The sequence below is a fragment of the Nannospalax galili genome, unplaced genomic scaffold (genome assembly GCF_000622305.1).
Source record: "Nannospalax galili isolate Female #2095 unplaced genomic scaffold, S.galili_v1.0 scaffold5205, whole genome shotgun sequence".
Classification (NCBI taxonomy): Eukaryota; Metazoa; Chordata; class Mammalia; order Rodentia; family Spalacidae; genus Nannospalax; species Nannospalax galili.
The window spans coordinates 1,215-18,132 of record NW_008352290.1 but is presented as its reverse complement, the minus strand read 5'-3'; the positions used below and the strand labels follow the sequence as shown (position 1 = coordinate 18,132).

The following is a 16,918-nucleotide window of genomic DNA, read 5'->3' as shown; positions in this document are numbered from 1 at the left end:
GCAGAACAATGGCTTATTGATGTAATCATGTAACTTTGCAGTACTTAATTTGAGCCCTGCAGCTGCAAAAATACACTCAGACCTTCACCAAACTTCTGTGTGTTGGTCTGTTTGTCATTCGCCGAATCCTTGTCCACCCTCTCGGTGACCCTGCTCCCTTCAGACTGAACTGCTCCTGTCTGGGCTGGTCCGTCAGTTTCAGGGCACTTATATGTACCCCCATAGGAGTCTGTTCTTTTGAATAAAATGATTATAGTTTTTATTATCAAGATACTTTGCTCTTGTTTCTTCCAATGAACACCTTTTTTTTTTGAGGGAGGATCCCTTTGTGTACTCTAGGCTGGAACTCACAACATAGCCAAGTCTGGTCTCAAACTCACAGTAATCTTCCTAATCTCACTCCCGGAGTGCTGGGATTATGGGTGTGAGTCACCATGACTGTCTTGGAAGAAGAAAATTGTTTTCACTGGACCAAGTCCTCAGGGTGTACGTGAGAAGTGGGTTGGGCAATTGAGTCTCTCTCACTCCTGTCTGAGCTTGTATAGTGGAAAGCAGGAACAGCCTACTCAAGGACCAGACCTGTGGGCAGCCTTGGATTCTGCATTCCTACTTTCTGCCCTTTTGTCCTAGTCTACCCTGTCCAGAGGGTGTGTTTGTGTTACTCAGTGCTCCCTATTCTATGAGTTTCCAGGGTCTGTCCCAAGGTGCAGGTAATCTCTGGATCATCTTGATTTAGTTTTCCACCGCCTGCTCAGGCTTTTGCCCTATCACTGAGCTGGAAGAGGGTGTAATGTACTTGTTTGAGAGCATTTGACAGTCCTTCCTGGAGGAATCCTTGGAGCCTTCATGGGGCTGCCCTGTGGCCATCTGGGGAGGCAACGGGATCTGTGCCCAAAGTGCCAAGTCCACATGCTGCACAGAAGCAGGAAGGCCACTGCCTGCCCTCCACAGTTAGAGGATCCCCTCTCCTGCCTCTGGAGGATGGTGCTGGTTTAGCATTCTATGTCCTCCATGGTGCACAGTCACTCCTTTGCCAGACTGAGGGAAACCTACCCAGGCCATTTTTAGGCCCAGAAGTCAGGTATTTATTTTTAAAAAATACTCAAGTGATACAAAAGATGATATATTATCAAATTTTATGTTAAAAAAACTCATTAACCATTTCTAACGGCTTATGTTGTAATTTTATGTAATTTTTGCTGGCTCAGCTTTTCATACATAGGCAGGTGCTGAGAAAATAACCTTATCACAGCATCAATGTGGCTCTGTTCCTCATGGTTCACACGCAGCCCACACCTGCAGTGATGGCAGCTGGCTGGTCTGTGTCTTGTTGAGCAAGGTGGACACTGGCTCGCTCATCACAGAAATATCAACTTGCTGTTTACGGTATAAGTTTTTGCCATCAATGACAGCATCCAGACCATCACTTCTGCGCTGCCACTGTTCATGGAGCATGCCTTAAGGAATATCACTTTAAGTACAAGATAGAAATCAATGAATGAAAACTCCTAGCTAATGATCATAAAAAAAACTGACTATGCTCCTAAAGGTAGATCAATAAAATACAGTAAGACTTTATTATTTTAGTTATTATTTTTATTGTATGTGTATGAGTGTATTGCCTTCATGTGTGTAAGTGAACTGGTGTCATGCAATGCCTGTGGAGTTCAGAAGAGGGTTGTTGGATCCCTGGAACTGGAGTTACAGACAGTTGTTAGTCACCATGTGGGTGCTGGGAATTGAACCTGGGTCCTCTGTAAGAGCAGCCAGTGTTCTTAACTGTTGAGCCATCTCTTCCAGCCCCAAAACCCAGCAAGATTTTTGGGTTTTTTGTTTTCTTAATTTTTCCCTTTTTTAAGTGAATTTTTGTGAATTTCATACACAATATTTTGATCATATTTATATACTCTGCCCTATCTGTACCCCCACTACTCATACATACATACATATATATTTTATGTATGTGTGTATGTATGTATGTATATGTACATGATATTGGTATTGCTTACCCACTTCCCCATGTCCATATTGGGATTTGTCTGGCTTGAGTTTTCCTTCAGGCCATCACCATCTTTGACTCTTACAATCCCTCTTTCACAATGATTTCTGAGCCTTGGGGGGCAGAAGTTTGGTCTAGATGTCCTACTCGGGGATAAGCACTCTGCAGTCTCTTATTCTCAGCATGTTGGCTAGTTGTGATTTCTCTGTTAATCACCACCTGTGTATAAAGAAGCTTTTCTGCTAAATGTTGAAAGATGCATTAACCAATGCAATTCTGGGAAAGCTCCCAGATCTGGGGAGTTCACAAGGGTCCTAACAGAGCAGAGATGGTGGGTGCCTTCTTGGTTTGTTGAGATAGTATCTTATATACTTGAACTCCTGATCTTCCTGCCTCCACTTCTCAAGGCTTGAATTAAAGCTGTGTACCTCTACACCCTGACAGTAGGCCCTTTATCACAGTGTCACCACCTAGCATTTCACATAAGCTACTATGTTTCACACAAATTTGGCAATGTATTCACTAAGTTGGTAACACAGAATGGAGCTAGTTCCTGTAAGCCTTTCCAACAGCCATTGTAAACAGCTGTTTCATTCAAAAGGTTAATAACATATTCCATATGTTTGTCTAAAAATTTCCTTAGTGTGCTGGAGAGATGGCTCAGTCAGTAAAGTGTTTGCCACACAAGCATGAGGTTATGAATTTGATCTTTTGGAAACTATGTAAAAAAGCTGGGCATGGTTACAAAGCATCTGCTTGTAGACTCAGGGCTGGGATCCTTGGGAATTGCTGGGTAGTCAGCCTAGCTGAATGGGTGAGCTCCAGGTTCAGTGAGAGACCTGTCTCAAAAAACAAAAACAAGACAGAGTAAGACTAAGGAAGACATACTCAGTGTCACCTTTGTCCTATACACACAAACACAGACATACACAGACAATATATCCAGACATACACACATACACAAAGACATACACAGACAATATACACAGACATACACACATACACACAGACATACACAGACAATATACACAGGCATATACACATACACACAGACACACAGAGACACAGAGACAGACAGACACACATACACACAAAGTCTTCTTAGGCTCATACTTTTTCATATCCTCATCTTTACCCACAGAGGACGATAATGCAGGAGGTGGAGCTGCCTTTCATCTGAGGGCGGGATGCTGAGCACACAGGGTTCTAGGAAGGACCAGCTTGTGCTTGTTTACTTTTTGTTTTGCCTGCAGACAACAGACAGGGACTGGCATGACCTTTCCTGTGGTGATACACCTGAGGAGCATCCAGGGTCTTGGCATGAGAATTCTGACATCCTTTGGAGTTTCAAAAAAGAAACAGAAAAGATTCCTTCATAGCCATATGTCGCACTCAAACTCAGGCCTTCCTTTCATTTTTCTTTTCGAAGGGTCCTTGAGCATAGGCATAGCTACCCAGATACTTATTTTAAGAGAATTCCATTCCATTCACCACTCTCATTTCTCCTTTGCCACGAGCTCTGCAGAGAAATGACATGCACAGGATCTAAGCAGTCCTAGGTGGATGAAGCTGACCTAGGTCTTGCCTTTACCTGCCTTCTCACCCCCATTCCCTCCCTCAACCTTCTTACTAAGTAGGGAGTGATAGATAAAAAGTAGCCATATGACAAATAGGGTTGATCAGGAGAAAGCAGAGTTTATTAGCAAAGGAACACATGGGACAGATTCCCTTCCTGGCAGGGAAAATGCCTGCCCCTTGTTGTGAGCTGGGGTCATTTTAAGGGGGAGGCTTCTGCTTCCTGCAGAAGGTGGAAAATGTATTTTTTTAAAAGTTGGGTGGGGGGGAAGTAGGAGAGCAGGACTGTTAAAACCTGTTCTCTTTAGAGATCAAAGCTGAAGCCTGCTGTGTTGGCCAAACAGTGGAGAAAAGTCTGCTTCTCTTGACTTCAAAGACCAAGGTGCTTATCAGCTAGGTTCCCTTTTCTCAGGAGCATGAGAAGTCCTTGGGATCCTGTTGGTGAGGGGGCAGGGCTATCTGAACCTTAACAATTTGTTTTTTAATCTGTATCAACAGTCATTACAGCTTTCCTAATCTTAAACTGAAATTGGAGAATGACCAGGAGGTAGATCCTGTTGGTGAGGGGGCAGGGCTATCTGAACCTTAACAGTTTGTTTTTTAATCTGTATCAACAGTCATTACAGCTTTCCTGATCTTAAACTCTAATTGGAGAAAGGCCAGGACTTGGGCTGAAGCTCTAGACAAAAGGCTCTGTTGTACTAGCCGAGACAAGTAAGGCTACAGAGGACTCAAACCCTAGGTGAAGGCACAGGTGTCAAGCCCTGTGACCCTCTTCCTACCTATGGGATAGACAGGCCAATGAAGTTAGCATTGTCAGCAAAAGTGACCTCCAAGTCCCTGAAAAGTAACACAGCCACCAGTCCATCAGTACCACCTAGACTTGTCTAGTAACAGAGGCCTTGAGTCCCAGTCCTTGGGAAGTGGAGGCTGAGAGTCAGGAGTCCAAGGCCATCATCAGCTACATGGCCAAGTCCAGGCCAGCCTGGGATACAGGAGGTCCCGTCTCAAACAAAACCAAACAAACCAAACTCCAAACCCCATATAGCAAAGGTGTAAGAGCCATCCAGACTCATGAGGTTAGCTGAGAATGGAAAGCTGCATGAATTCCACTCAGCTGATGGAGAACAAGTGACAATGAAGGGTTTTTTTTGTTTGTTTTTTGAAACTTTTGCCATATTGGGTAAAATGGAAACTTTCAAACCCATGGCTGCCAGAAATGCTGGTACTTCAGGAGCTGATCTGAGTCTCAGTCTTTCTGGAAAAGTTCCCCAATGCCCTTGGGGTGACACACTTTCCTAGGAAAACCAGTTTCCATGATAAAATTGATCTTGGTCCTTAGTCTTTGTGTATTACACAACCATGATGTGTTTATCTCAACAAAACTGTTTATGACATGTTCTACAGTGTCTCACTTCTTGTAGTGAACTTTATGATTGTGAGATCTTTCATGTTGTGTAGCACAAAGTTACATGTTCAGTGCTGAATGCTATGCCATTGCATTAATACAAAATAATGTATTTCCATTCACTGTTAATGAGCACCCAAGTTTCTGGATTGGCTGTTGAAAATGTTTTTTCTGTATATGCCCTTTGCTGATATATTATGTATTTTAAGAGAAATATCATTCTGAATATAATTACTACAGTGTGATTTGATGATGTCTAACATTAGTGGTTATGCCACAGAGTCTGTCAAAAAGTGACAAATATTGAATCTTCCATCAGTTGTAGCATATCACCCTGAAAACTTTATGTGCAATCTTTTTTAGCCAGTATAGTAGATATTTAGTGGTCTGTGTAGGGAGTTTTTCTTGCTCTCAATTTCCTTTTTAGTTGAGGCTGAGTACACATGAATACCTTGTGTGGCTTTACTGGCAGTGTCCACTCCACAGTGGACTCTACTGCACCTTGTGTCTCTGTTATACAGGTCACAGGACATTTCTCTACATACACTGTGTGTATATTTCTCTATTATTATCTTTGTACCCATTCCTTTATTATGCTCTATCATGACATGAAAGTTCTAGTTATTATTATATTGTTCTATTATTATAAATAATAATGTGATGCAAGGTCTCATACTGATCTGTTTCTGTGAGGCCGTGTACCAAGAAGCAGAATTGTTGGTCCCTGGATGGGTCAGGGCTCTGTCTGTAGCTGTGTGTGTTCTCTTTATCTGTTTATATTTCCACAGTCCCTCACTACTTCTGACAAACATCAGAGCCATGCTGAAGTGGTTAACAAAACTTTTTGACTCGACTTGGAAAACAACTCATTTTGGAGCCACTCAGGTCTGTGTGTGCAGCCTGTGACTCTGACGTGGCTGATTATTCAACTCATTAGCTTAGAGCCACCCACTTGTTCCTCTAGAAGTTCTCTCTAGGCAGTTGCTCAGTTTCAGAATCCTCCTGGGCTCAGCCAACCACAAAGATGAGTGCCACAGAGTGCATGCTGAAGACAGAACACGCCTCCCCAGATGGCTTGCTTGAGGCAGAAAAGGGTACGTGTTTAAATGCAGTTCAAATCAAACTAAAAGGACTGAGAAGTTTCACCAAAGAGCCGAGCCGGGGAGGAGCTGAGTTTGTGCATGCAAGCCTGCTCCAGTGGGTCTCTGTAAGATGCTGGGGGGCCTCAGGGACAGGTAGGGGTGGAACTGTGCAGGTGTCAGGTTACTTACTCTGTTGAAATATATAATACTTAAATATTTCTAGAGGAAGAAAAATGCAGAGTGGATTACAAGAGCTTGAAGCAGTTTCAGGTCTTTGCGCTCAGCTTGCTGGTCCACTCTTTCCCCAGGCGTGTGGTAATCTGCGCTCTGGTAACTTATATGAAGCCTTTACATGTTCCTCATCTTCCTGAGTGAAGGCCAGGTAGATATGTGCATGTGAACGAACAGCAGCTGCCTGGGATGCGGGACTTGTGGTCTGCCGGTCCACTGTAATTAAAAAGAAACGTAGGACTGTGAGATGGGGAACTCACCGACCCAGAAACAAATCCTTTGGCGGTTTTGGCTCGGCTCTTCGGTGAAACTTCTCAGTCCTTTTAGTTTGATTTCGGGGATTTGCTTGTTTTCAGAAAGAAAATTGTGCCTCTGTGCTTTGAATAATCGCTGTATTTCATTCTTTCATCTTTTACATTGCTGCTTCCCAGTTCCCTTACCTTAATTTTTTTTGTTTAGGGAAACAATATTGCATTTCCAGAAAACAAGATTAATACCAAAAAACAAACAAACAAACAAACCAAGATTGATACCAAAGTTCATGAAGGATGCTAATGTTTATCAGCTAAGCCAAGTATTCAAGTATTCTCATAACTGAAGTTATTATTGGTTGCTATTATTATTGATTCTTTGAGACAGAGTTTCATAACGAATCCCAGGCTGATCTGGATTCCCTCTCCCGCTTCAGGCTCAGAATGCTGGCACCCCACCAAGCTTGACTTTTGAAAACCACAATAAATACATAAATAATTATTTTTTTAATGAAGAATGAGCTAGGCACATGTCAGAACATCTCTGTGAATTATCACTAGAATCTTGCTGTTAACAACATGTAAGAGAATCCTGGTGTTGAGTCCTGTTGCTGGAAGTCTCTCCAAGAAGACGTTTCGGGTTCCTGTTCCTTAGCAGACCCCAGGCTCTGGCTTTGTTTCTCTTTGTGTTTTGATTGACACTAATCAGTTACAGGCACTTTGTTTCATTACAGTGAGCACATTCACAGTCTGCTCAGCTATTTTCAGGTTTACTTTACCCTGCTGTGAACTATATTCATTTACTACTTCTTCGTATACCAGAGTTTACTCTTCTCAGTGTACCTGGTTTTCAGGGTCCGAGAGTCGGGAATAATTCCCACAGACATGAAGGAAAAATGCATAAAAAATTTTATTCAGAAATTTAAAGTATAAAGTAACCAAATTAGCAGCTAGCCAGGCATGGACTCCACAAGCCAAAGATGGCGTCCGGCCCTGAACAATAGCAGGCCAGGTCTTTTATGGGGAATTCCACAGAAACCCCAGCACACCAAGCATCCTTTAAAATGATTGGACGGCCCCCTATCCTGAGTACAGGGGAAATTCTTATTGGTAGGGGCTGTCTTCAGGGCATTGGAATGTGCTGGCTGTAATCTTTAGAGCCAGAGGATCCTGTTTATTTCTTATAAGGTCTTAACACATTTCAGCTTGCCTAACATGCCTGGGCTTGCCTAACCCATAGCCCTTGCGTATGTTCTAGTCAGCTCACAAAATGGGGAAGCTAATCAAAATGGAGTCAACGCAGTTTGAGGTCTGACTCTTCACTGGTGACAACCTCTTTTTGCCTCCTTCCCTTCTACTCTCCCAAGCCTCTGGTAAGAGATTTCTATACCTCAGTGTTTACTGAAGCACCATTCACAATGGCCAACATATGGACTCTACCTACATGCCATGCCCATCAGTGGATGAGTGAGGGAAAACTGTAATTAATATAAATGCATATTTATATATAATTAATATGTATTCAAATATAGAATGGCAATAAGAAAGGATGAAGCAGTGTCTTTTGTAATAAACATGGGTGGACCAGGATTGTATGTTAAGTAAAACTAGCTGGGCACAGAGAAACCTAGCATAGCCTAGTCATGAAGGGCCTAGGGAGAAGAAGAGTATAAATTATTTGCTTGATGTTGCAAATAATTGTTAAGCACAATGTAAAAGCTAGAAATCATACATAAGTCTATAAATTTCAAATTCAAAGGTTTTTAAAAAGATCTTTGTTAGATTTTTGGAAAATAAAAGGAAAGATAGAGGAGTAGGAGACAAGAAACCAGAGCCAGACCTGCAACAGGCAAGGAATAGATCTTCCTTTATTCAGAGAATATACAGTGAGAGGTGGAGGCTGTCTGGGGGAAACAAGCTTCTACAACTAGACAAAGAAATCGGGGGGGGTTATACTAAAGTTGTGGAACACAGCTGCACTTAGTGGGGAGTTTAGTTAGTGCCTGGGCTTGGTGTCCTTGGAGTGATTGAGGGTCTCCTTGTCAAGATTATTTCCATAGAAACTGGCAGGAGTGTCATCTGTGGCCTTAGAGGAGACAGGTGGGCTCCACAAACATCTTCTCTCAGGCTTGGGAGTGACCAAATGATAAGGGTTGAGCAGAGCCAGCCCTCTAATCTATAGCCCTTAGGTCAGTGGGGGAACTTTGTACTTTTACAATTTAGATCCCTTTGGCCACTCTGATGGTTTTATGCCTTTATGGCCTCCTCTAATGAAGCTCATGGTTTTCCTGAGGTTCACATATTCTATCAATCCTGATATTTGCTTTAATGTATCCCCTGGGTGTGGGGCTAATAAGGGAATGGAAAACTGAGAAGCTGTGTTGCTTGTGCACTGGAGCCGGGCGGAGTACATGAGCATTCAGCACACTGATTTCTCTATTTTGGGCTTGGCTTGCTGTTTTCCAGAATTAAAATTTTGTTGTTAAATGTCAGAACACAGTCAAGAAAGGAATAAAGGGAGAGGAGGGACAGAGAGGGAAGAAAAAAGAGGGACTTTCAGGAGATTTATGAACCCCACATACGGATACTTGCTAGAGAGAGTTAAAGGAAGATTTGTATATCAGCTTAATAAAGCATTTTTTGAAACCATGAAAATCATGATAACTGAGCTTCCAAAGGCATTTTTGTTTTGTTATAAAACTAGAAAGATAAAAGATACGAAATTTGCACAGATCCCAAGCTGAAAGGACATTGTATAGTGCTTATACCTTCCAATCCCACACCGTCTTCCTTGTAGTTTAAACAGAGTTGCCCTGATGTTTTAGAGATGCAGGAAAGTGAAAAAATGTGCTGGTGAAAGTCAGCAGGAACTTTTAAAAGCGTACAATTTACATTCTGTAAAATTCACACATTTGGTGTACATTTCTTGAGTTTTGAAAACATATAATCATGAAGTTACCACCACAGTCAGACTACAGACCCACACCCTGCCACAATGCCCCAGTGCCCCTCTTCAGACACTCCCTTCCTCTGTCGCTAGCTGTGCCCACTCCTGGTCTTTTTTTTCTACCCTGACACTTGGTTTTTCCAGAATGTCATATAAATGGATCCTGCAGCTGGTAACAGTAATGCATGTGATAATCCACAGCGCAGAGTGTATTAATAATTTGGAAAATACAGCACAGCTGGACTTAGATGTGAGAGCCTGTATTCCAAAACACTATGGAGGAAGAGTAGTGCTCTAATTCAGAAGTTTGTGAGCATCTCACCATTGCAAAAGCTAAGGATAGCTGGCAGGAAACTTGTGAGTGGGTGGAGGAAGCAAGCCTGTGGCAGTTGGGTTGATAGGTATAAAATAGTCTTGTGGTCAAGAGTCTCTAAATAGGCTGCAAAGTGGACCATTTTTGTACACACCAGTTTTTTATTATTTTTATTTTATGTGTATGCATGTATTGCCTGCATATGGGTAAGGGCACCTGTGTGTGCAATGCCCACAGAGGACAGAAGAGGCTGTCAGATCCCCTGGAACTAGAGTTACAGATAGTTGTTAGCTGCCATATGGGTGCTGGGTTTCGAACCCAGGTCTTCTACAGTGTTCTTAACCGCTGAGCCATCTCTCTAGCCCCCATACATACATTTTTGAGGTTACTGAAGCTTGCAGGTAAGTCCTGGTTTAGGGACTTTTGGAGGACAGCAACCTGAGGAACATGTGCAAGTGTGTGGTCCAAGTTTTCCTTCCTAACTTTCCCCCCAGTGCTGAGCAGTGTTGGTTTATCTTGCCACAAGCACCAGGATATTTGAATTGTTGCAAAATTATTATTTTTAAAATAATAATCCATAGAGCTACTGTACTGTGTACAGGTAGGAGAGCCAGGGCATAGGGCAAATGTCTTCTTATTTTAACAAATGACTGGAATGTTTTTCACCTGTTTTCTCCACACTAACATTGGTAATGTTGAGCATATTTAATGCACATGGTCACCATTCACGTGTCTTCTTTGGTCAGTGTACATTCAAGTCTTTGGCCTGTTTTTAATCCTTTTTTAAATAATTGAGTTTTCAGAGTTCTCTATAGTCTAGACACAATTTATTTTTAGATCCATGTCTTGCAACAAAGGAGACTATTTTTTAAATTCTCTTTTTAAGAATCAGAAAAGAGTGTTTAAATTATGTGAAAGTCCAAATTTTCAATTTTCTGTTATATAAACAATAGTTCTGGTATTACTTCTAAGGCATTTTTTTCCTGAGACAAGTTCATACAGATTTTCTTTTTCTCTTTTCTCCAAAGAGCTTTGTAATTAGAGGGATTGTGTTTGGGTCCTCTTTTAGAGGCATAATGAAATGTGAGTTTTTAGTCTATTCAAATTGTTTCAGCACCATATGTTAAAAGCTATGTGGGTGATACAGGCCACGATAAAGAAGGTGGTGTGGAACAGGTTGTAGGATGCACAGGGACACCAGGGTCAGCATCTTCTGTGAGAGGATGATGTTCAGCAAGTTCTCCACCCAAAATATGTCACCACACATGCTTGGCCTCCTTTCTCAAGTGTTTTTTTTTCCTTCTTCTGTTCCTTTAATTTATGCAACTTCTCTTTTGCCCAAACCATGCTTATTCTCCTTGTTCTTAGTATGGAATTAGGCAGTACCATTTTGCCAAATTTGGCTTCCCTTACCAGACTGCTATGGCTGCCCTAGTTCTCTTGCCTTTTAAGTAATTGTTAAATTACTTTTTAAACAGAATCCTAGCAGTCTGATTATTAGAACTATATTCTATCTCTAAACCCATTTGGGACATGGTCCTTCAATTTCAACTTTGTGGAAAGTTTCTGTTATGATGGATTCATTATAGTTTTCACATGACTGTGGTGAATTTATTGAAGGACTCCTATGTTTTACTTTCTTATGTTAATACATTGGATTACATTTATTTATTTACTTAATTGTTTTGTTTTGCTTTTTTCTGAGAGAGAGAGAGACTCATATGCAGTCCAGGCTGACTTCAAATTCCCTATGCGGCCAAGGCTGGCCTTGAACTCCTGATCCTTCTGCTCCTATCTCCCTAGTACTAGAATTACATGAGTTTACCACCATAGCTGTCTCACTGATTTTTTTTCTGTTTCACTCAGTCCTCCTTAGCAGGACTCTTACGGGTCAAATCTAGATGATTATTGTTTTGGTTCTTTTTCATCATGACTTCCACTCTTTTTGTTTCCTGCTCTTCCATTAGCCCTTATTTTGACAACTGAAACATTGCCTGGCTAACATTCTATTTTCACTATCTCTGGTCTTATTTGAGCCATGGATATCATTTTTGGAGCAGGACTGTTTGTGGGAGGGGTTTGCAATAGGAGAATGTAGGCCAAAGAGAGAACTGATTTTGTAGCAAAGTGATTTTTTTTCTCCCTAAAAGATTATTTTAAAAAAATATTCTTACATTTATGTGTATGTGTGTGTGTGCCCACATGATTTATGTGCACCACATGTTTGCAGCTGCCCTTGGAAGCTAGAAGGCATTGGGTTCCTTGGAACTAGAGTTACAGGCAGTTGTAAGCCACCTGATATGGATGTTGGGAGGCAAACCTGGGTCTTCTGCAAAAGTCATAAGCACTTGTAATAGCTGAGCCATCTCTCTGCCCCTCCAAAAGATGCTTGAACTTGACATTCTGGTATATCTATTTTGCAGGTAAAAAACTCCAAGGAAAATGTTTAACACTTGCTTCTCCTGTGACATCCACCAAGCTTTTTTGCTGCTGTCTGCTGACCACTGTCCTCACTGCAGCTGTAGTTGGGCTTTCTGTTGCTTTGTTAGGTAAGGTACTTATTCTCTGAATTGTGCAGTGTTATGTCCACAGTTATACTGTCAGTAATACTTACTGAGGGCCTTAAGTGTCAGACACTGTGGTAAGTCTTGAGATAAAAATACATCTCAAACTCCTCTTCCTGGGAACTTACAGTAGAGCAGGAAGACGCAGGCAGTATAAACAAGTGAAGGAGTAAAGCAGGTTTCAGGATGCACAGGGAGGCAGATCAGCCTCCTTGGGAAGATGAGGTTTCAGCATCCTCTTGAAGGAGATGCAGAAGCCACATGTCTACCTTGGAAACTATTCAAGACAGAGAGCAAGGTGAGCCAATGAATCTCAAGGAGGTTGTTGCAGCTGGGGGAGTGAGGGCAGAGAAGAAATAGTGAGTCGAGCGCTCTCTTATTCCCTGAAGTTTCAGTGATGTTCACTTGTGGACTGAAAATTTTAAATGGAAAATTCATGAAATGGTTAATTTAAAGGTCTTTAGTTGCACACTGTTCAGAGAAGGGTGATAAAAATCTTGTACCATCCTCTTCATCCTCCCCTGGTATCTGAATTATCCCTTAGTGCGACTTTTCCACACTGTATACACTACCTGCCCAGTATTCACCAGCGCTGTTTCAGTTCTGAGATAGACTGTCATGATAGGAGACCCTGCAGTGCTTGTGCAGTGCTTGTTTAGTAAACAGTGTGCACTGTTTACAAAACAGTGACCCACAGCACAAAAAGCAATGTTGTTATAACACACATTTCTTCAAAGCCAATAGTATGAGTGAGCACCTCAGAGAGAATGGGACACAGGCACTGGCTGGAAGGCCTCTGGATGAGGGACCATCGTGTTGAGAAGGGGACTCTGAGTGATGAGTTAGGAAAACTACACTTCAAGTGCCTAGTTCATAGCTGAGCTCAGGATGGCAGGCAGAAAAAAAGGAGACATGGAAATGTCTATATAATTCATTGTATTGTTTACATTCTAGTGAGAAAACCAGAACAGGCCATCATGAACCATACCTACTATTCTACCTGCCCAAGAAAGTGGATTGGATATGGAAATAAATGCTATTATTTTTCTGAAGACACAAGAAATTGGACACATTGCCAGAACTCCTGCAGGGCATTGGGAGCTGAACTCACTCAGTTTGAAAGCTTGGAAGAACTGGTAAGAAATGTTGGTGGAACCCTTTTTCTACTGAATATTTAGTGCCCTAAGGGGAGGAGCTGAAAGCTGAAGCAGGAGGAAGGATCCCAGCCCTAGCAGAACCAGGGACATGGGGTGCATATTAATGTGTGCAATTTGTTGATGGCGTCACTTCTGCCTGGAGCCCTGAGGCAGACGGATTCTCTCATGTAATGCTCACAGGCAGCCTGCAAGATTAGACAAACTGTTCCCATTCGAAGATGTGGTAACGATGTAAGTTTTCATGTTTGTTGGCATGTTTTGCATACTGCAGGTGGGTAATAGAGTAATAATGTGGAAGGATGGGCATAATCAGGGACTTTCCTAGTCGCAGTGGGATATATGGTCATTAAAATAAAGTACTTTATTATAAACATCAAATGACTCCACTGGGCACTGAGGACTAGTCTGGCTCCAAGTCTGTGCTCCTCGGCGACACCTGCCGCCATCCTGACAGGAGGCTGTGGGGCAGTGAGACCCAAGGTCATCTGAAACAGACATACATGTATTTGCTTTCTGTGTTTTATGACAGGATTTCCTGAGGAGATTCATGGGCCCTTCTGACCACTGGATCGGCCTTCAAAGAGAATCGTCACAACCTGCTTGGAAGTGGACAGACAATACTGAGTACAGCAACACGTATGTTTTCAGATGGCCTTTCCCGTTACCGTGTTCTTGTGTCATTATATGCGTGACTTGTGATTCTCAGAGGCAAAAGGGAATAGGCTGTGAAGCTTACTGTATTAGAAAGAAAGAAATATTAAGCCCTTGGTCTAGCAGTGTAGCTCATAGGCAGAGTGTGCTGGCATGCATGAACTAATCCAAGGCAAATGCCCCATCCCCACAAATTTAAAGCCTTTTTATGCTCCCACATTTATTAGCCATTATTTTGGAAACTTTTTAAGTTACTAACTTCACTTGAAATCTTTAGCAAGATGATAGCATCTGGAGGGGTCTTCCCCACCCCTTCACTGACTTAAAACTTTTCCTTGCTGATAAATCCCATGTGGAATGTAGACAGCTGCACATGTGCAGTGAGGGTTCTGAAATCCCAGGAAGCCATGCAGAACTGTAGGCTTCAGACTTTCAAGTCCACTCTGCACTGATGTGCCTGCTCACTAAAGCAGAGACTCCAGGGAGCAGTGAGGACCTCTCCTAACGTCTCATCATCAAAGAGACCCAGGAACAGTTCTTGGACTGTGAATGTAGCCATTTCTTTGGAAAAGAAAAATATAGAGATCCAATCACTTCCATCACTGAAGCTAAGCTCTTTTAGCAATTTACTAGGAAGGTTTTTCTTCACTTTCATACATGTATAGAATAGTTCCAGATAAGACTGAAAATCACCCTCAGTGAGGTCACCATGGCAGCAGTTCATTTAGCATGGCATCAAGCAGCAGTTACATGCCAGTGCATAACAGGGTCTGGAGTGGATGAATGGTAAAGGAGTGGTATTCAAATAACAACTTCAGTATCTAAAAAAAAAAGTAAGTGTAAAAATAGGGCATATAATTCCTGATAGATTTTGCCTCTCATTCATACTTAAAAAATATTCAGTGGGGACAGGAGAGATTCCAGGGTAGGAGTTAATGCATATGCAGCCTATGCAGACTTATTCTTTTTGGTTTTGTTATAGGGTTTCCATCCGAGGAGTGGGAGAGCACGCCTACCTGAATGTAAACGGAATCAGCAGTGCCAGGCAGCATATAGATAGGAAATGGATTTGTAGCAAGCCCATCAGCTACAGCCTTCAGTGCCAAATACCTTGAACTTCTTTTTAGAATGTGACAGCGATGCATTGTAATTTGCTATCTACAGTTGTGATTAGCAAACTGTTATCAAAATTATCAAATTGTGGGACTGGAGAGATGGCCCAGTGGTTGGGAGTGCTGGCTGCTCTTTCAGACAAACTTGGTTCAGTTCCTGTGACTCCAGTTCCTGGGAAATCTGACGCCCTCTTCTGACCTCCCAGGGCATTGCACAACACGGATGCACTTACACACATGCAGGCATAACACACGTGCCTGTACATACACATAAAATACACATAAAAATAAGAAATAGAATAAAATAAAAATTATCAAATTGTTGCCAAATGCATCATACATGTATTGACAGCAAAGATGAAAACTAGTTTAGAGGATTATGCACACAGGACTTAGGAGAACATGGATGATTCTAAATTACATAGGGGTTTTCAGATGAGTTTGTTCTCATATTTTAAACCTAAAGTCTAATCATATTGGTATATGTGAACTCCACTTCTGGGACATTGAACATTTGCACACAAATGTAAATGTAAATTTTTTGCTGTAAATACATAGGATCATAGAGATCTAAAACATTAGGAACATTGATAAAAATACTTCAGTTCTCAATGTTCATGTTTTCAATTACTGTCTTAAGTAGATATTATACTAAAAAACAAATGCCTTTTTAATTTTATCATTTTATTAGATTTATTTCATATTAAATGATAGTTGATTACTAAAGTTCTTAAAGCATTTAATACCTAATATTGCAATAGATTACTTGCTACTGGATGTTAGAGATAAAATATTTATAATTATAGCGTGAACTACACTGTACTGATAGTCCCCAAAATGATGAAATGGCACATTAAAATGCATCTCTTCTGCTAGCTTCATCCTTCCTACGTTATATGTGCAGTGTCTTCTTCCTCCTCCCCCCTTCCTCTCTATTTTTCTTCTCCTTTTTTCTTTTATTGGCACTATAAATTGAAGGCATGACCTTACAGACTGTGAATCTAGTCGATATCCTCAGCACTTTCTATAAATTTCATTTTTTGACACGGTCATGCTGTAAAACCCAGGCTGCTCTTGAAGCTGTGACCTTCCTACTTCAACATCCAGATTGGTGGGATTACAGGTGTGGGTAACCACATATGACATGTTATTCCTCGTTATTCAAGCACATGTGTATTTTTGTAATAGATCATATCTATTTCAATGATATATTATTTATTATTTCAATGATATATTATTTCAATGATATTTATTACATGAATACAAGTGTATTTTGTTAAGGAAAATTACTTTCTTGGTGTTTTTTTCCACCTAATTCATTTATCCTTAATAGTGCTTTTGTTTACAATCCACTTTATTTCAGGCGTCCTAATAGTGAGGTAGGACACATCCCCAGGGACTAGCACAACATGTCAAATGCAGGAATGTTTAGAGCACATCTGTGGAATGAATCATACTCTCATGGCTGACTGTAAGACTGGTTAGCTTCAATTAAGTTCCCTACCCAAAAAAGCTAATTTTGAAGAAGGATTCAGAAAAATAAATATCTTATTAGACTGTGTATGGTTGACTCACAAAAGAAATGTGATAGTTTTAACTGTGACCCTAGCTGACTCAATACTCTTGTA

The 16,918-nt window shown here is 41.3% G+C and overlaps 1 protein-coding gene across 1 annotated transcript; it reads left to right on the top strand.

Moving 5' to 3' along the window:
- The first annotated feature begins 5,934 nt into the window (after positions 1 to 5,934).
- Positions 5,935 to 15,474, top strand: LOC103746935 (C-type lectin domain family 2 member E-like). The gene is made up of 5 exons (XM_008849217.3): positions 5,935 to 6,076; positions 12,230 to 12,355; positions 13,325 to 13,506; positions 14,057 to 14,163; positions 15,161 to 15,474. Exons 1-5 carry the CDS (start codon positions 6,007 to 6,009, stop codon positions 15,291 to 15,293), a joined length of 618 nt encoding a protein of 205 aa, XP_008847439.2. The 5' UTR covers positions 5,935 to 6,006; the 3' UTR covers positions 15,294 to 15,474.
- Positions 15,475 to 16,918: the final 1,444 nt, after the last annotated feature.